This window comes from Natator depressus, chromosome 4 (assembly GCF_965152275.1).
Source record: "Natator depressus isolate rNatDep1 chromosome 4, rNatDep2.hap1, whole genome shotgun sequence".
In the NCBI taxonomy this organism is placed as follows: domain Eukaryota; kingdom Metazoa; phylum Chordata; order Testudines; family Cheloniidae; genus Natator; species Natator depressus.
Genome location: NC_134237.1, coordinates 89,065,704 through 89,086,593, shown reverse-complemented (window position 1 = coordinate 89,086,593; position 20,890 = coordinate 89,065,704). Strand labels below are relative to the sequence as shown.

General features: G+C 42.3%; 1 protein-coding gene across 1 annotated transcript in view; it reads left to right on the top strand.

The window, feature by feature from the left end:
- The window catches only part of KIT (KIT proto-oncogene, receptor tyrosine kinase), an 80,006-nt gene that overhangs the window by 45,590 nt on the left and 13,526 nt on the right, over positions 1–20,890 (top strand). The window contains exons 6-14 of the mRNA XM_074951392.1: positions 2,134–2,323; positions 4,210–4,325; positions 14,036–14,150; positions 15,486–15,679; positions 16,826–16,932; positions 17,018–17,144; positions 17,467–17,571; positions 17,660–17,770; positions 19,902–20,052. Of these exons, the coding sequence (XP_074807493.1) occupies positions 2,134–2,323; positions 4,210–4,325; positions 14,036–14,150; positions 15,486–15,679; positions 16,826–16,932; positions 17,018–17,144; positions 17,467–17,571; positions 17,660–17,770; positions 19,902–20,052 (1,216 nt within the window). The remainder of the gene's footprint in view (positions 1–2,133; positions 2,324–4,209; positions 4,326–14,035; positions 14,151–15,485; positions 15,680–16,825; positions 16,933–17,017; positions 17,145–17,466; positions 17,572–17,659; positions 17,771–19,901; positions 20,053–20,890) is intronic.

The following is a 20,890-nucleotide window of genomic DNA, read 5'->3' as shown; positions in this document are numbered from 1 at the left end:
ATGTTGCAGGGTTTAAACACGTTTCTAACTAGGAGGGAACAGGTTGTATCATACCCGCTTGCTGTCAGGCTTCTTACATATTCCTCTGAAGCATTCTGACCACTGTCAGAGACACGATACTGGACTAGATGGACCACAGGCTTGACCAGGTACAACGGTTCCTGTGTTCCTATTTTGAAAATTTCATGGCCCAAGGCCCCAGTTGTGCAGTCTGCTCTGAACTGTCAGACTTCTGCTTTCACAGAGCCCCACGGACTTTATAATGGCTTTAGTACAGAGGTGGGCAAACCACATCCGGCCCATGGGACCGTTCTGCCTGGCCCCTGAGCTCTTGGCCCAGGAGGTCTAGCCCCCAGCCCCTCCCCCGCTGTCCTTCCTTCCCCACAGCCTCAGCTCACTGGGGCAGCGCAGCTGCAGAGCCCAGCCTGATCCGGTGCTCTGTGCTGCACGGCACGGCTGCCTGTCCTGGTGGAGCTGCGACGCCAGCCACCAGTGTTCCAGGCAGCGCAGTAAGGGAGCAGGGGGTGTTGGATAGAGGGCAGGGGAGTTCGGGGGGTGGTGGTCAGGGGCCGTGGGTGTGGATAGGGGTCGGGGCGGTCAGAAGGTGGGGAATGGTGGGGTTGAATGGGGGCAGTCTGGGGGGGGCAGTCAGGAAGTAGGGGGGGTTGGATGGGGCGGCGGGAGGCAGTCAGGGGCAGGGGTTCTGGGGGCAGTCAGGGGACAGGGAGAAGGGGGGTTGGATGAGGCAGGAGTCCCGGGGGGGGGCAGTCAGGAAGGAGAGGAGGGGTTGGATGGAGCAGGGGTTCCAGGGGGGCAGTCAGGAATGAGAGGAGGGGTTGGATGGGGCAGCACGGGGCAGTCAGGGGTGGGGATTCTGGCGGTGGTCAGGGGACGGAGAAGGGGTGGTTGAATGGGGCAGAGGTCCTGGGGGGGGCAGTCAGGAAGGAAAGGGGGGGTTGGATGGAGCGGCAGGGGGCAGTTAGGGCCGGGGGTCTGGGGGCAGTAGGGGACAGAGAGCGGGGGGTGGGGGGTTGATGGGGCAGGGATCCTAGGGGGCGAGAAGCAGGGTGGGTCACATAGGGGTTGGGAGGTGAGCCACGCCTGGCTGTTTGGGGAGGCACAGCCTCCCCTAACCAGCCCTCCATATAATTTCTGAAACCCGATGCGGCTCTCAGGCCAAAAAATTTGCCCACCCCTGCTTTAGTACATGGGTCCAACCAGGAAGAGCAATTTGGAAGCGCGCAGGCCCCAAGTTCTAACTTTTGGTCTAACTTAAATTATAGCTATTGTGGATCAGGAACAAGCAGTAAACCACTTTCTGCCAAGTGATCTGAAACTGACAATGTACATATGAATTAATATGTAATTGAAAATTTGTCTTTTAAAGAAGGTAGTATTAAAGCTGATGAGCTTATTAACTAAAAGAGAATCACTTCAGTAAATACATTGCTCTACATGATATTTTAGAAGGTAAATTAATGGTGATAAATGGTATGTCCCAAATAAAGTTTAAGACACAATAGTAGATGAACAGAAATGCCTTTGTTTAGAAGGACTGGTATCCAGACCTGTGAACTTAGTGCATATTTCATTAATTACAGTTTTTGATAGTTTCACTTGTAATTAAGAATGACACATGACAGTGAAACATTAAGTACACAGTAGCAAAAACTCAAAACATATTGTCACAAACAATCAATTTGTCTTGCATTTGTTGTCAACATTTCTTCTCAGGCAAACAGTCAGGGGCTTCAATTACGGAAACATTTAAGTACATTAGTAAAATTTAAGCATGTACTCAATTTTTCCAGGAGCATGGTCAGGATATTTCAATTTATTACCAGAAGATTAAATTACTTCTGCTAAAGCAACTGTAGGTTTGCCAACTATGGCTGTTGTAAGTTGTTTGGTTGTCACTCTCTTTTGCAGCCAAGGCTTCAATCCCGTATGTAACTAGTGGACTTGGTTTTAGCAGGTGAGAGTTCAGAGTATGCTTCCTAGGTAAGGTTTTCTGTCTCACAGTTTGATGTTGGCTCACTGATCTGATATTAGTAAATAGTGTAATAGAATACCCAAGGATTGGGTAAAAATTACTTTTAAAATTGGTTTTCTTTTTCTTATTATGTCAATCAGATAAAGGATTTGTCAGTGTGTCTACCACGAAGAATACAACAGTAGATGTGAATGCTGGAGAAAATCTAAATTTAATAGTTGAGTATGAGGCATATCCAAGACCAGAAGAAGAACTGTGGTTGTATATGAATGAAACATTACACAATTCATCTGATCATTATGTCAAATTCAAGACTGTAGGCAATAACAGGTAATATGAGTAATTATAAGCATGATTGATTTAATTTGAGACAGCTACTGGAATCTTCCAACAGAAGATGAGGGTGGGGAGATGCAAAAGAAATCACTCCCTTGCCCCCAATCCCAAAAGGATTGGGGAAAGAGAAATGTTGAAGAAATCCTCCTGGCACAGAGTAGGATCCTGGCTTATTATGCCATGGGGTGCTTGTTTTCAACTTTGTGGTATGGGAGAATCATTTTTGCTGCTCCTGGTGCTGTCTTACTGTGGATGATGGCATAGATGCTCATCTGTTTGTGCATAATTATGCCCTCTCTGTGGTCACTGTGTTGTGCCAGCTGAGTATATCTGTTAGCACACTCTTGTGGACAACATCTGGATACCTTCTAAACCCTCATAGTCATAGGTGGCGAGTTATATTCCGACGTGGTGCCTGGGCACCAGCAGTATTCAGAGCCCAGGGGCCCAGCTCCACCAATATTTGGGGCCGGGTGTCCTCCCCAACCCCCCACGCCGGCCCCCTCTTGCTGCCCCCACACACCTCCCTGGGCCCCGGAGCAGAGCATCCCTGCCTCTTCCGTGCAGCTCCATGCTGCCTTCGTCCATGCTGCCACAGGGTCCTAGTGCCCCACATCTCCACTGCCAGGGCAGACTGACTCTGAGCCTGCCCTTCCACCTCAGACTCTTCCCTTTTCCGGAGGGACCCTCCAGCAGCACAGGGGACCACCCCGCCCGCAGTCACCGCTCCTGCCCCATGCTGGGCAAGGAGGCAGCCCCATCCCTCACCCCTAGCGAGGCTACAGTCAGGGGCAACAGCAGGGGAGGAGGCGCACGCAGCATTCCCTGGCACCCACCGCGGGGGAGGCGAGGGAGATTCCTGGGCCTGAGAGGGGCCCTAGGAGCACATGCAGTGACAGTGGTGGGGGTGAGTGTGTTGCTGGGGGGGCAGGAAAGGGGGGTTCCTCCCCGAGAGCTTGCTGCTGCCGACAGGGAAAGGGCTGGGGGGAGTCCTCCTCTCTGGCCCCTGTCCTGGAGCAGCCTGCCTGCACCCCAAACTCATCCCCAGCGCTGCCCCACCCCAGAGCTCACACCCCCAGCCAGAGCTTTCACCCCCCCACTGCACCCTCAACCCTCTATCCTAGCCCTGAGCCCCTCCAACACCTCAAATACCTTATCCCCAGTCCCAGCCAGAGCCCTCATTCCCCTGCACCCCAACCCTCTGCCTTAGCCCTCAGCCCCTTCAGCATTACAAACCCCTCATCTCCAGTCCCAGCCAGAGCCCTCATCCCCCTGCACTCCAACCCCCGCCCTAGCCCTGAGCCTCTCTAACACCCCAAACCCCCCTGGCCCCAGACAGAGCCCTCACCCTCCACACTCCTACTCTCACCCTGAGCCCCTCCCACACCCCAAACCCCTCATCTACAGCCACATCCCACAGCCCTCACCCCTGCACTCCCTCCCAGAGCCTGCACCCCAATCCCGTGCCCCAGTCTAGGGCCTGCACCCCAGACCTCCTCCACCACCCAGACTCCCTCCCAGAGCCTTGGGCAGGTGGGGGGTGGAGTTTGGGGGGGGCAGAGTTTGGGCGGGGTCGGGTTCTGGGCACCACCAAAATTTCTACAAACCTACCACCCCTGCTCATAGTGTGCGTATTGCTGTTTATGCAAACCCTTTCTGGCTCTTTCCCCACTTTGTTCCCTGTATTGGCAAGGGCAAGATTTAGCCCTAAGAGAGCTTTAAATATAGTAAAATGTGGTTTTCAGCATAAACTGTGACATAAACAGTCTGAACATTTACATTCAGAATATCTTTAAATTAACTTCATCACTTAGCAACTGGCCTTCCATTCATTTAGTGAGTAATAAACGTGGTAATGTTTAGTTTCTCTGTCTTTGCAGATACAGGAGTGAACTTCACCTTACCCGATTAAAAGGAACAGAAGGAGGCATTTACACATTTTTTGTATCCAATTCTGATGCCAAGTCCTCTATACCATTTAATGTCTATGTGAACAGTAAGTAAAATGAACAGTCTGAAACTTTTTATTATCACAGACATATTTTACAAAATTCAGTGCATGTACGAGATGTCACAGTGTGGTTCAACATAGGAGACCATGTTTAATACAAAGTACAGTCTGTAAAACTATATAAATATCAAGATATAAAACAACAGAGTACTTATGCAAATACATTTTATGTCATTCCTGACGTTAAATTCTATGGAATACACCTTGCTAATGATCATAGGAGGTGAATTCTGGAGGTTAAGTGTTGAGCAATTTTAAAATATTGATCTGGTGAGTTTATATGGGCGGAAAAGATCTGTAGAACCTGGAAAGCTGGCCTCAGAAAACAATAATTTAAGGTGGCATATGATAGGCTATGGAGGCTAGAGTAACAAAAAATGCAGATCAGAAACCAATTTAGGGTATTAATTGCATAAATTTGTTTGGACTACATGCCAACAATGAAATCTTGACGAGGAGATTGCACCCATTGACGTGCATGCTAGCATTTCGGCAGTCTCATTACATCTGCAAAATAATGCAGATTATGTGTTTTCAAAAAGGCCGACATAACTTTAGAAGTGTGTATATTGTCATTCCCAAGCAAAAGTTATATAAAAATTCCAGAGTGTTAGTTTAGATGCAAAACAGCATTCTTCAAGACAAAAGCGTAGTGTAGGAAATGAAACTGTTAGTAAGCTCTGGCCTTCCAATTTAAGCCATCCTATAAGAGTTTCATGCTCTCACCAAGCAAAAATTGGCTTTTAAGACCAAATTTAACAAAAATCAAAGCAATAGAGGATCACAAGCAAAATGGAGGAAGCTAAGGAGAACAGGGTAGGCACTGCAAGCTGAATGGCAAAAGGAATAACTTGGTAGTATTAACATGTTGAAAAATGTGAGAGCATTATCCATAATGTAGAAATGTAAATTTACATCAAATCCTATCCTATTGATTTAATTACAAAATACTGTTCTCTAGAGATGTATTACAGTTTTTAGTCAAGACTATTTCTTTAGGATACAATAACTGTATTAAATGTTCAGCACTAATTACTGAATTGCTCCCATGTGTTGCCGGGTGTTAACATTTGAGTTTTACACAGTATCACCGTTCACAATATTGTAGCACATTACCAATGATGCCACTTGGGAACTAAAAGAATTGTGAGTTATGTACGTGGCCATCAGTTCCTGTGAACCTGACTGGATCTCTCAGATTTGGGATGTCATATCTGCCTGCCAGAAGTAGCCTGTCAGTTCTTCACAGCAAATGCTCCAGGGTTCTGAGACTGAATGTAGACACTCCAGGTTAACAAAGCAGTTCAGTAATAGGTAGCTGGTTAGGAATAGTTTGGCTGTGTATTACTTAGTGGCTGCTCTCATGGTCACTTCTACAGCTGTGGCATCAGATAAAATAAATGCCTTCTGACTGAGCTTATCTAGATCTGCTTGTGTTTACAACCACCAGTATTCAAGTCTCCTTCTTTTTTGTTTCAACAGTTAATGGGAGTTGAGGGTTTTTAGCCACCTCAAAGGAGGCACGCAGCACCTCACAGGAAAACGTTGCAACAGTGCATGGATTGCAAATATTTTATTTGCTTTAAAAAAAATTTTCTTTGGAATTTTAAATAAATAAAATAAAATAATTTCTATTGGTCTTTCATATTTGTACAAGCTTTCAGGTAAATTTGGCCTGCCAGTGTTTTCTGACTGTTTTTTTTTTTCCATGCATTTTAGCTTCTTTGTTCAGACATGTCTTTTTAAATTTTAGTTTTTATCTTTAAAGAGTAAATAAATTGTTCATTTCTTCTCAATATGAAAGACAAACTAAATATAGGCTTATGTTATTATTTTAAGTGGTTTGATTAATAAATAGATACGTAACTGTCATTCCAGTGCTTTATAATGGCTGAGGGCCAGATTCTGGTCTCATTTTGTTTGCAGAACTCTTGTTGAAGTCAGTGGGCGCTGTGCTTAAATTGCCAGGATATAGCTTCTAATGTTTGTGCATCTGACTTTGGCAGCAGATACTAATTAAAACATGAAAAACTGGATTCGTAATCAGGAGGAGAATCTGTTTATTTTATTTAAAAAAAAATTCCATTTTGAATCATTTGTCAGAAGATATGAAAGCCCTGTGCAAAACTATCTGCACTGGATTAAAATAAGTTTGGCACAAGGATATGTTAAGTTCAAGTACTACAGAATTGCTAAATAAAGGCTTTGGGTCACAGTAAGCACGACATAAATTAATTTAAGAAGGAGGGAACTTTGAAATAAAGAGCCAAAGATTAAAATATAAATTGACAAACAGCATGCTGAAGGGAGTAACAATTAAGAAATGATAGAAATCTTCAGACTAGCAACTACAGTCCAGCTAGAAATTAGTGAAGACGTTTTCAAACTTAAATATAGGTTGCGACAATCAACAAAGTATTATATATGCAGTTCAGGATGATGCTACAGGTGGGAAACTAGTCACGTTACCACCATGATGTTACAAATCACATGATGCTAAATTCAAGTTTCCCAGATATCAGAAAGCCTTACTGAAAATATAGGGAGTGTGTGGGAAGTCACCACGGTATTTTAAAGAGACTAATTCAAATCCAGAAACTGGAGCTGTAGGAAGAAAGTCCTCTTCCAGTGACTACAGTGATAGACAATGGCAATAGAAGTGTTACTTTTAGATATTTATTTTCCTCTGTTAATGATGAAGGAAAAAGAAATTGGTAATAAAAGTAATTAAATTAACAATGTTAACTGCTAGACCGTCGAGTTATAAATAGTAGTGGCATCTTTAGTTCCTCTTTACTATGTTTGGAATAAACATCAATAAGAGCTGAATAACAGTTAATAAACTTAATGAAATTAGAGATTTAAAGCATTTAATGACTGCTTATTGAAGGGAATATGCAAGTATGCAGAACAATTTAATGAAAGGTTAAATAATTAACATGTTATAGCCAAAGCAGTAAGCAACATATAATCATTAAAATCCTATCTGCTTTTAAATTAAGGATAATTAGATATTGGAAGTCATAAAACTAACCATAATAAAATATTTCTCAGAATAGGATAACTTAATGAGAAACTCTGTGTCCACACTTGCCAAGGCTAGTCCACATTTGATTCTGTTTACTCTACATTCATTTGACTCCTGATGAGGCTCCTTACTGCATTAAATAAGAGGAAGCTAGAGAGAACTCAATAGCAGTGGAAGAGGCTAGCCCAGAAAAAAACAAACTGCTTACAGAGTCTGGGTCTGATATCTGGTTTTTAGGTCAGAAGCGGCAGAGTTGGCAGACCTGCCTGTACCTGCCCCCTCATCATCTTTGCCCAATGAGGCGATAGCAGGACCCTCTCACTCAGTTCCCCAGGACAATGCCAGGGCCCACCAGGAGCTCTTGAAGAGGGTCGCATCAAACCTGGGGCTGGAAGCCGAGGAACTGGCGGAGTCCTCAAACTCCCTGTTCGATGTGCTGAGTGCAGCAGCCCCCTCCCAGGGTGGCATTGCCGGTGCACGTGGGATGGTGAAAATTACTAAGACATCCTCCTCCCTGCCCCCCATCTCCAAGCGGGCAGAAAGAAAATACTACGTCCCCGCTAAGGAGTATGAGTATCTTTATACTCACCCTGCCCCAAGCTCACTGGTTGTGTCGGCAGCCAATGAGCATTATAGATGGCCAACCGGGATCAACGCCTAAGAACAAGGAGGCAAAGAGGCTCAATCTGTTTGGTAGAAAAATTTATTCTATGTCCAGCCTCCAGCTGAGAGTGGCCAACCATCAGGCCTTGGTTGGCCATTATGATTTTAATATTTGGAAGTTCATGGCCAAGTTCTCAAATTCACCTCCAGAGGAACCCAGGAAAGAATTCCTGGCTATCCTCGATGAGAGCAGGGCAGTGGCCAGGGCAGCCCTCCAAGCGGCCTCAGATGTGGCAGACTCTGCGCCCGGACCATGGCTTTGGCCATTTCAATAAGGCAGGCGTCCTGGTTGCAGTTTTAGGGCTTATCGACAGAGGTTCAACAATCCATCCAGGATCTCCCATTCGATGGCCTGGCACTGTTTTCCGATCAAATGGACAGTAAATTGCATGGCCTGAAAGACTCGAGGGCTCCCTTGCGCTCCCTGGGGCTGTACATGCTGGGGCTGGCAAGGAAGCAGTTTAAGCCGCAATGCACCCACAGGTTCGGGAGCCAACGTCTGTTGGAGCCCTTCCACAATAAGAGCAAGAGTTATAAGCACCAGCAAGGCCATCAGCTGGCGTTCTCTGCTCACTCGAGCCCCACCCATAACCAACTGGGTAACAAGCAGGCGTTTTGAGGTGCGCTCGAGGACAACCTTCCAGCCTGTGTCCTGAATCCTGCTCCCCTGTTATTTTCCAACCGCCTGTCCCCCATCATCCCTGCCTGGGCTTCTATAACATCAGACCGGTGGGTCCTTAGCACAGTAGCAGGGAGATATACCCTCCAATTTATTTCTATCCCCTCCTCCCACCACCCTCTCCGTCCCTCTTCAAGGACCCTTCTCATGGGCATCCACTCGCTCGGGAGGTGTAGGGCCTTCTGCTGGTGGGAGTCTTGGAGGAAGTCCCACTGCATATGAGAGGGAAAGGGTTTTACTCCCACTATTTTTAAATCCCAAAAGCCAAGGGGGGTCTGTGCCCCATCCTCGACCTACGGAGCCTCAACAAGTATCTCAAGAAGTTGAAGTTCCGCATGTTCTCCTTGGCCTCCATCATTCCTTCCCTGGATCCAGGAGACTGGAACACCACCCTCGATCTGAAGGATGCTTACTTTCACATATCAATATTCCACAGTCAGAGATGGTTCCTACATTTCGTAGTTGGGACCGCCCACTACCAATTCACAGTACTCCTTTTTGGCATAGCAACGACACCAAGGGTGTTTATGAAATGCATGTTGATGGTGGTGGCCTACCTCAGACATTGGGGTGTCAAGATTTACCCGTACCTCGACGACTGGCTCATCAAGGGCCACTCTAGGGTCCCAGTCCAGCGCAGCATTGAGACGTTGTGAGCCACTTGTCAAGCCCTGGGCCTGCTGATAAACGAACAAAAATCAACATTAATCCTGGTCCAACAGATAGAGTTTATTGGAGCGGTTCTCCACTCTACCTGAGCCAGAGCATTTCTGCCAGAGGCCAGGTACAAGGCAATGTCAGATCTGATTGCCAGCATCACCTCACATCCGCTCACCATGGCCAGGGTCTGTCCCAGACTATTGGGTCACATGGCAGCATGCATGTATGTTGTCCACCATGCGAGACTCAGGCTGCGTCCCCTCCCGATGTGGCTGGCGTCGGTCTACTCCCCGGCCAGACATCACCTACACCAAGTCATCACAGTCCCTCTGAGGATACTTATCTCTCTGCAGTGGTGGTCCGACCCGACGTTGATGTTGGAAGGTGTGCTGTTCGTGAGCCCGCAACCTATGGTCTCCCTGATTTTGGATGCATCCGACCTTGGATGGGGAGCACATCTCAGTACACTGTGGACTCAAGGGTTATGGTGTCAAGAGGAGTTTGCATTACATATAAACATCAGAGAGCTCAGGGCCATCCATCTGCCCTGCGGTGTCTTCCTTCCCCAACTGTCCGGTTGGGTTGTGCAGGTATTGACAGATAACACGGCCTCCCATGTTATATGTCAACAGGCAAGAGGGAGCACGTTCATCTGTAGGACTTCTACATTCAGCATGCAATCCACCTGGAAACCTCGCACCTCCCCGGCATCCAGAACACATTGGCAGATCACTTCAGCAGGTCCTTCTTCTCTCACCACGAATGGTCCTCCACTCTGAGGTCATCAGAGTGCTCTTCCAGAAGTGGGGAGCTCCCTGAGTGGACCTGTTTGCCACCAGACAGAACAGAAAGTGTGATCAGTTCTGCTCTCTCCAAAGCCTCCGCCCAGGCTCGCTTTCCAGTGCCTTTCTCCTGTCATGGTCAGGGGACCTGATGTACGCCTTCCCACCAATTCCCCTCATCAGCAAAAATCAAGAGGGATAAGGCATGAGTCATTATGATTGACCCGGCATGGCTTTGGCAGCATTGGTGTGGCATACTCATGGGCTGGCTGTGCCAGCCCCGTGGCCACTTCCCAGTCACCGAGACCTACTCTCGCAGGATCATGGTCGGCTCCTGCACCAAAACCTCATCTCTCTCTCCACCTCACAGCTGGGATGTTGCATGGTTGAATCCAGAGGAACAGGTCTGCTCTAGTCAGGTACAGCAGGTTCTCTTGGATAGCAGAAAGCCCTCCACCACAGCGACCTGGCAACGTGGAAGTGTTTCTCCTGCTGGGTATCGGGAGTGCATCATCTCCCTGACACAGTCGTCTCTGCAGTCTATCCTGGATTACCTGCTTCACTTAAAGCACCAGGGCCTCGCCTTCTCTTTGGTCAAGGTGCACCTGACAGCCATATCGGCCTTCCATTGTCGTGTCCAGGAGATCGGTATTCTTGCATGAGATGTGGATCAGGTTTCTGAAGGGCCTGGAAAGGCTCTTTCCACCAATCCAATACCCAGTTCCCCAATGGGACCTCAACCTAGTCCTCTCCAGGCTCATGGGTCCGCCCTTTGAGCCCATGGCTTCTTGTTCCCTTTCCCACCTGTCGTGGAAGGTTGCACTCCTTGTAGCGATTACCTCAGCGAGGCGTGTCTCCAAGATTAGAGCGTTCACTTCAGAGCCTCCGTACACAATATTCTAAAAGAATAAGGTTCAGCTGTGGCTTCAGCTGGCTTTTCTGCCTAAGGTGGTGTCACACTTCCATGTCAACCTGGATATCTTCCTCCCGGTGTTCTGACCGAAGCCTCACACGACCAATGAGGAGAGGCGGCTGCACACTCTGGATGTCAGGCACGCCCTGGGGTTCTACCTGGAGGGCACCAAGCGCTTCCGCAGATCGACCCAGCTCTTTATTGCAATAGCCACAGGATGAAGGGCCTTCTGGTGTCCTCTCACAGAACTTCAGATTGGATCACCACCTGCATCCATAGTTGTTACGAGTTGACGCAGGCTGTCTCCCCACCGATAGTGAAGGCCCATTCGACTAGGGTGCAGGTGTCTTCAGCTGCCTTCCTGGTGCACATACCTATCCAGGATATATGCAGGGCCACAACGTGGTCTTCAGTACACATGTTCACAACGCATTATGCCATCACTCAGCACCTGAGATGGTGCTGGCTTTGGCAGAGCTGTGTTGCAATCGACACGTCCATGAACTACCCATCTCCGGTGGTACTACACCTACAATGGAATGGACATGAGCAAGCACTCAAAGAAGAAAAGATGGTTATCTTTTCGTAACTGTTGTTCTTCAAGATGTGTTGCTCATGTCCATTCCATGACCCACTCTCTTTCCCCGCTGTCGGAGTTCCGGCAAGAAGGAACTCTGGGATTGGGGAGCCGGTGGCGCCCCTCATACCGGTGCATACTCACGCCACTCCAGAGGGTGCCAGAGGTGGTCCCCTACAGATATCAATGAGGGAAAAACTTCCAGCACTGGTGCATGGGGCGAGCACACACACCTACAATGGAATGGACATGAACAACACATCTCAAAGAACACAGTTACGAAGAGGTAACAGTCTTTTTATGCTCCTGTAACCAAGATCAGATTCAAGCCCAGCATCTCATAGTGTATAACTTTTAGGTACTGGCTTGCATGTTGTTGTACTTGGCTTTTACTGAACAGTGGACCTGCATATTTTTTATTTTTGTTTCCTTCACCCAAAGCCAGAAAGGTCTAGATTCAGGCTTCACCCAACATGATATTTTTAAAGTAACTAATGTTCAATTTCCTCTTAAATTCAGTTTGACTATTAATTTGTCCATCTTTTTCTAGCAATAATCTGTGCTGGATGGCATATTGCCCAGTGTGTACAGTATGTATTTCTAAAGGGTCATGTTTGCGTTTGAAAGCAGTCATCAGTCAGTGAGTATCAGATTTAGTTAAGTTAAAAAAATTCTGAATGTGACTGTTTTGGAATTGGGCCTTAAAAAAAAGTTAGATATCATCCATGCACTCCCCCATTGTCCAAGATGTGCATGATCAGAATGTCCTACACTAAATGTTGCAAATAGAACCCAGCTTATTGCAACAAGGTTAATTGTTTGACGCTTTGAATCAAACATTACATGCAAATTTAGAAGTGAAGGAGCTTTCAGTTCCCGAAACATGTCTCACTAGTAGGTGAGGATACGATTGAGGATCTGAATGCATTTTATTGCATCAAGTTTAATTAGGAAGTAAAATGGACAATGAAATTCATATCCACAAACAAATTACAGTATATGCATCTCAGCTGGTGTAAATGTACATACTAGCTTCACTAAAGTCAATACAGCTCCATCAGTTTACAGCACATGAAAATTTGGTCTTATGTGTCTATGAAAAATAATGCGTTAAAAAGATCTTTTAATGGCATCTATGAATTGCTCAATGTCCTTGGAGATTTCAGCAGATTGAATCTTCCATTAGTGTCGTTTACAGTTATTTGAAAGGAAGCTAAGATACATATGGTGGTAAATGTGACTTCTGCATTTATTAGAACTGTCCAAATCCTCTATTAAATGAATCCTCACAGAGTGTTTTAGAAAAGTTGTCAAAACTCTGTTATTGCCTGTTCTTCCAAAAGTTCTCAGAAACTGGATCACTATGTGGAAATTCTGCTTTATTGGTACGTTCTCTTCTTTTGCTCAGATAACAATCTTTTAAATAAATACATCAATGTTGTTATTTCTTGATATACTAAAACAAAATATAGTGTCTTGAGGAAAGGAAGCTGCTCAATACAATGTTTTGTAAAGTAATGAATTAACTGTGACTTACTTTTTAGGAATCTAATGTATTCATCCAAATATTAGTTTTATTTCCTACATGTGCAATCTCTTAAAAGCAGTTTCTGTAAAATCCAAGCCTGAACTACCAATGACAATGTATTTGTAAATATACATCTATATTTTATTGTGCACTGCTCAAACCCTTTTGGGCAGTTGCCTTTGATATTTAATTTGCTGGGTAGTTTCTTACAACAATCTTGCTCTCTATCAACTATGATCTAGAGAATTTGCAGGGTGTTTTAAATACACAGCAAATCCCAACTCTCTAGTCAATTCATTGTGGGAAATTCTTGTATATTTCATTGTAGTACCTTTCCTGGATGTGCAATGGTGTTGTTTTACATAAAAGGCAGATGTAACAGAAGTGTGGTGTGACAGATACAGTACATTCACAATCATGAAAAAAACAGCGTTAATGCATGTTAGAGGGATCAGCCAGCAGAGAAGTTGGAACTTTATTAATTGTTCCAAAATATGGAAGGTGGTTTTTTTTCTGGTGGGTTAAACTTTGTCAGCTGTGATTGTGTCGTTTTAAATTCTTGCACAGATCAAGTATTTTGCTTTGTATTACTTTTGCCTTCTTTGGAAAATCTAGGTTAGCCTGTCAACATAATAATTTTAAATTAAATATATTTTCCTAGGTAGCTAATGTTAAAAATGATACTGTAGGAAAGATGTGGTCATACAGGCCTTGGTCCTTCAAACGCTCATGCACATACACGACTTTATGGAAGTGAGCAGTCCAATGCATAAATGCTGGCAAAATTAGGGCCAGAATTAGTAATAAATCAGAATGAAAATTATTTATTCACCAAAAGCATGAGTATTCACTTATTTTATTGCAGCAAAACCAGAGATTCTCACTTCGGACAGACTTAGCAATGGCATGCTCCAGTGTGTGGCAGCTGGCTTCCCTGCCCCTACAATAGATTGGCGTTTCTGTCCAGGAACTGAGCAGAGGTGAGTAATTTCCAGAATGTGCCTTAAAAGTGACCTGACATACCTGATTTAAAATTCAAGCAATAAGATGTTGAAAGAAGACAGTCAAATACCTGTTCAACTGTTGCATTATTTCTGTAAGCATAGTCTTGATTGTTTTAGGTTTGTGCTGTTTGTTTGTTTGTTTGTTTGTTTGTTTTGTTTTTGTTTTGTTCCTTGAAGGGAGGATACTCAGTGTATTTTACTGATTAGACATTAAAGGCCAAATTGAGTTCTGCTGTAAGTCAACTGACTACAAAGGCTTCACACCTTTTTACCCCGGGGGTGAATTTGACCCTAATTGTGTAACTTCACAGAATGACAGTTACAGAAGAGTTTCTATATGTGGCTATTATCTTTTGGATTTATCATGTAATCATACAATTTTCCAGGATACAGGATAATGAAATTTCCATGTGTATACAGTAGATTACGTGTTAAATGTGTCTGGAGTTATTATGAAAATAAATTACTAAATTACCAGGTCTCTAAGAAGATTGAGGTAGAATATTTGTGAAACACATTGTAAAATGCTCCTCACTTCTTCTATCAGAGACATAGTACTAACAAGTCACATATATCTCACTGGAATCATTTTTTTTAAGCCTTAAATAGTCTGTTTTTTTAGTCTTGTTAAGGAAAATCTGTGTTGTTTTATAACTTATGTTACTGGTAATATTGCTAAAATTAGCATGCTTGCTTTTATATAGTAAAGATGTCAAATTTTAACATTACAATTGACTGGTCAAAAAAGAGTAAACCTACTTTTCTTGACCAATTCATAGGGTAGCTCTTAGAAACAACAGCTTGTAAGGCAGTGCTGGGTATTTTGTTGTTTGATACATATGGTGCTGTTGTAGATTGGCCACGGATATATTTTTATCTTATTAAAACACAATGTCTCTGAATAAGTTATCAACAGTGGGAGTTGAAACCAGGACCTAAGGATCTGATAGCCTGAGCTAAAGAGCCAGGTTCCATAGCTCAAAGGCTGCAGCAGACTCATAAACTTCTATATGTGGAGTAGCCAGTAGAATAGAACAGAGAGCCACGCTGTGTAGGTATCAGTTAAGTTGTCATGGAGGATTTACATATATAATTCTGCACACAGAGGAAAAAATATACTTCAGATCTGATCATTAGAGTATAAAAAGCAAGTTCTTCAGCTCAATCCTTCAATGGAGCTGTGTCAGTTCGCACCAGCTGAGGATCTGGCTGTAAATATTGAACTTTATCTTAGAAGAAAGTTCAAATAATGAAGAATTTACTGCAAGTATTTATCCATAAAGGGGTAATTGTCAACAATGTTTCTCCCAGGTGTTTCGATTCACCAGCTATATCTCCAGTGGATGTGAAGATCTTTTATAGAAATTCATCTTTTCCATCATTTGGAAGGATAGTGGTTGAAAGTACCATTGATGCCAGCACATTCAAAAACAATGGCACTATATCATGTGAGGCTTCCAATGATGTTGCCAGAAGTACTGCTTTTTTCAACTTTGCTGTTAAAGGTAGTGGCCAAAATGGTATATAGAAATGTATAAAATGTAATTAAGATGATGGGATGTTTTAGCTCTGTGCATCACAAATAATTACAGTAAGACCCATATTTTAAATCTATTGCCTGTTTCTGCCACTGACCTGCTCAGTAACATTCCCTCTCTGTGCCCTCTCACACCTTTGTCTGTCCTGTTTATTTAAACTGTAATACAATGGGGCCCTGAGTTTGGTTGGAGCCTCTAGGTGCCACTATAATAAAAATAATTAACAACAGATTTCAGAGTAACAGCCGTGTTAGTCTGTATTCGCAAAGAGAAAAGGAGTACTTGTGGCACCTTAGAGACTAACCAATTTATTTGAGCATGAGCTTTCGTGAGCTACAGCTCACTTCATCGGATGCAAACATACTGGTTAGAGGGTGCTAATGAGTTTTGGCCTCCATAGCAGCATAAAAGAATTCGCAGAATTGTAAAAGTGGAAATGCCAAAATACTTATCAGTTGCAATCTGTATGTTGTTCTTTGTTGTTTCCTTCTGTGCAAAAACTAAGGTTTCTGTGCTGTTCTTTTTCTATACTATGTGCCATATATAATATACAAACAAAAATGGGTCAGATTTGAGGCATATTGACCTTTACAAGATTATGTTATTGTCCATATTCTTTGCTTCCAAAGAATATGTTGTAGAGAGCATATTAATCATTGGATAAGCTAAAAAATTGGGACTTTGAGAAAAGTTCAGTTAAGAAACTCTTTCTTTCACTAATTTGACATGAATCCTGTTTTTAAAGCTAAAAATAATTGGCGAGAGCTGTCTTAATGGGCTAACGATAGAACTTTGTGCTACCATGCAGAAACCCTGAGTTTAATTGGTCTTGGTTTCACGCTTCCTAGTTTGATGGGGCTGAGAGTGCTGAAGAAACAAACTAAACTGCACAGCTTCCAGGGTAAAGAGATGTCTCAACTTGCCATCAGGCAACATCATCTTACAGTTCTGTCCATTTAGGAGGGTTCTGATATTCAGCCTTCGGGTGGGGGGAGGGGAAAAAGGGAAAAGCATCTGGGCTCCAGCCGAAACAAAGAAAATATTCCCTGAGGAAGAAAAACAATTAGGGGGATAAAGATTTTACATTTAACAACTTTCTCTCTCTCTTTCTAGAACATATCAGTACCCACACTCTCTTCACTCCTTTACTGATAGGGTTTGGAGTAGCAGCAGGACTGATGTGCATCATAGTAATGATTCTTGTGTACAAATATCTACAGGTAAAATCAGATGCACACATTCATCTTAGTTGTTCTTGTTGAAGTTTTAGCAGTAAAATGGCCATTTTTTCCCCTTTTTTTCCAGAAACCCAAATATGAAGTTCAGTGGAAAGTCGTTGAAGAAATAAATGGAAACAACTATGTTTATATAGACCCAACGCAACTTCCATATGATCAGAAATGGGAGTTTCCTAGAAACCGATTGAGTTTTGGTTAGTTTAGGTTTATTTAACTTCATTTCCAATGTGAAATTTTCAATCCCTTTTCTATGAGACCTTGTCATGAAAACATAGCATTTGCTATCAATAATATATTGAATACTGAAGTATATAATAATGACAACAGCTGCTTTTCAGCATGCAATTTGAGGAAACAGTTTCCTGTCTTAAACTACTTCCGTTTCCTTTGAGAAGAATAAATAGGCTTAAATTGATCCAATAATCTACTACTGATCTTTTTTTAATATAAAGCAAAAAGAACCACTGATAGGTAAAATGTTGTGACACCCATTAAAAGTTGTCTGGCAATTTTTAGGTAAAACTCTTGGTGCTGGAGCTTTTGGGAAAGTTGTGGAGGCTACTGCATACGGTCTGTTTAAATCTGATGCTGCAATGACAGTAGCAGTAAAAATGCTCAAACGTAAGTTTCTACTATGTACAATATTCTTTTTTCCTAACTTTCTTCTATTGTATACTGAATTTGCTGAATGACATGTTTTTCATTCCAGCAAGTGCCCATTTAACGGAGAGAGAAGCCTTAATGTCTGAACTCAAAGTTCTGAGTTACCTTGGTAACCACATTAATATTGTGAATCTACTTGGAGCCTGCACTGTTGGAGGTAAAGTTATGAGATTACTGGATTTTTGTAATTGCCTTATTGTAGAAGTAGAAACCTATTCCATACATACCTTGAATTGCTTAGTCATGATGAAATGTTTAACCTTCTCATGTAAGACCTTTCTTCTAGACTTGAGACCGTATTAAAAAATCCACACACAAAAAACCCCAAGACCATAGTAATTCTGGCTAGAAATGAAGATTAGTTTTTTGCTGACATGACCCAGCACATGGTCCATGTCTGGACTCCATTGGATTGGCACATAAAACAGCTTCCTCTTAAGAGTTCACAAAATGGGCTGTCTACGTTTGTCGTCAGCAACATTAGCTTCCAAAAATGAGAACAGACATTAAAAAGGCATGTTTAGTTTTGAGGGAAAAAAACCTGCGGGGGAGTCAGGACCTCATAACAGCCTTCAAATACGTTAAGGTCTGCTATAAAGAGTATGGGGATCAATTGTTCTCTATGTCCACTGAAGGTAAGATAAAAAGTAACGGGCTTAATGTGCAGCAAGGGAGATTCAGGTTAGATATTAGGAAGAACTTTTTGACTATAAGGGTAGTTAAGTTCTGAAATCTGCTTCCAAGGGAGATTGTGGAGTCCCCATCATTGGAGGCTTTTAAGAACAAGTTGGACAAACCACCTGTCAAGGATGGTCTAGGTTTTCTTGGTCCAGTCACAGAGCAGGGGGCTGGACTTGATGACTTCCTGAGATCCTTTTCAGCCCTACTTTCTATGGTTCTATGGTTTTATGGTTTATTAGTGTCTGAACTGAGTTATTCATTACTATCTACTGTAGGACTGGTATATGTATTATCTTGTACAGTCCTCAGATAATCTATTTAAACTGCAACAAACATTTATTATTGGAATATTAGGGTTATTAATTCTAAATACTTATCAGTCAAAAAATGAAAAAGTAAGGTTCTCAAAGTAAGTAACTTTGTTTACATTGCACATCCTGGACATTTTGGTTTTATATATTTAAGAACATAAACAGTAATGTTAACATGCACACATAATAAAATCCAACAAATAATTGAAGCTTATATACAGTGATTTCTTAACTTTGCTGCATTTAAATTTGTAACCTGCATGTTATGCTAACATAAATGTTTGTAATTTTTAATTTCTCCATTTTACTTTTCAAGGGAAAAAATCTTGGAAAAATTCAGAGTTTTAGATTTATGCAAAACATTCCAGCTTTTCATAATTCAAAAATGACTGAAGGGATTTGGTTCAAATGATCCACAAAGCAAATTCTATGGCCTGAATCAATGCATGGACTATTTCAGACAAAAAAGAGAATTTTATAAAGTATAAGCTTCTGAAAATTAGGGTTTATAATAATCCTGATGTAATCTTAACTGTAGTATTTGCTCTTATGAAAACCATAATTATTAAACTAAAGAAAAACTATGAGGATGTATTGGTACAGAATGATCCTACGAATGAAATAATGGGCAGCATTATTACCTATTCAAATGCCGTCACTGCAGTCATTCATTCGGAAAGCATACATATGATCTATAAACATCTATGCTGTTGGTGACTTTTAATTCCCCTTTTAAATTTCATTTTAATATTCTAAGATCTAGTGTAACTTAGTTTTCTGTCTCAGCAGACTGTTCTATGTGAATGATTTTTCCCATTATACTGCAGAGTATAACACCCTACATTATTTAAAAACATAGCTGAAAGAACTCGAAGCTCTACTGTAAACAGAAGTGAATCAAAAGGATTAATGTTTGAAGCCTCTTACTCTAATATTTGGAACAAATAACTTCCTTCAGGAAGTGAGCAAAATCATACAGATGTGTCTGGCCAGAAACATTATCACATGAAGAGGGAAAAAAGACTTATTTGTTTAATTTTTATACAGTGTGATACTATTGATGGGGGGAAAATTAATTGGGAATGACATAGCTTTAATTGCACAATAGTAACTAGTCCATGAATGAGGAAACTGCTGCTGTAACTTCACTATGACTTTTCATGTCTAGACAATGCTGTGTAGTGTGACTTCAAATAGGACATTTTGTGTGTTTAGTTGAATAATATTTTTGTATAAGATTTTTGACTCTGAAAGCAAAGCTTATACCCACCTTTTAAACTCCCTCTGCATCTGCAGGCCCCACTCTGGTCATCACGGAATATTGCTGCTATGGTGATCTTTTGAATTTTCTGAGAAGGAAACGCGATTCATTTATTTGCCCAAAGCATGACGAATATGCAGAAACAGCAGTTTACGAGAACCTTCTGCATCAGAAAGGGCCTGCATGGTAAGAATAATCTGCTACTACATAAAGGCATAGCCAGAAAGTTCAGAGGGAGGGTAAATCAAAGCTGATCTAGTGAAAAGAAATCACAAGAGGGCTTTTGTGTAGTGTTTTCTAAAGATTGCATCAGTTTATTTCAAAAATCAGTTTATTATAAAAAGATGATTTAATTTTTACAAGTAATTTGTTTGTTTTAAAGATTATAGTTCAAATTATTTCATACACTTCTATTTTTACTGATTCAACGGCTTTTCTATGATTGTGTCCAGTGCCGCTCCTTGGATCAAAACTTCCATCTTTATTTTTAATTATCATTACTGCTAATGATTGGCAGCAGTCAGTTTGCAACGTAAATGACAATATGGCTAATGTTGTTGTGTTATAGCACTCTGTGTTACCATGAGTTCCTGCATTTGCAAATGGCTGTTTACAACAAAAAATAATGCCTTTCAGTATTGCATTAAATCACACAGATCTTGTGACAAAAGACCCTGTGCCACTATTTTGGAGTTAGGATTTCCCCAAACATTGTTCTTGCACTCTTTTTTCCCCCTAGTGTTCATCCGCCTGCATATTATTAAAGAATTCCATTTAAGATACAACCCAAGTTCTTCTTCTTAGGACATTTTCACATACATCTGTGCAAAGGTTCTCCTAATTCCTTCTTTTCTTTAAAGTACTGAAGATGTCATTTATCAAACCTTCACTTGTATAGCAATAAAGGACCCGCTCTATATTTCAGTCTATACTTTGCAGCATTGAGCCCATTACTCTACTTTAGCAAACTGAACTTAAAAAGAATCCAATAGAGCTCTTAGTAGTAGCCAAAGCACTTTGCTAC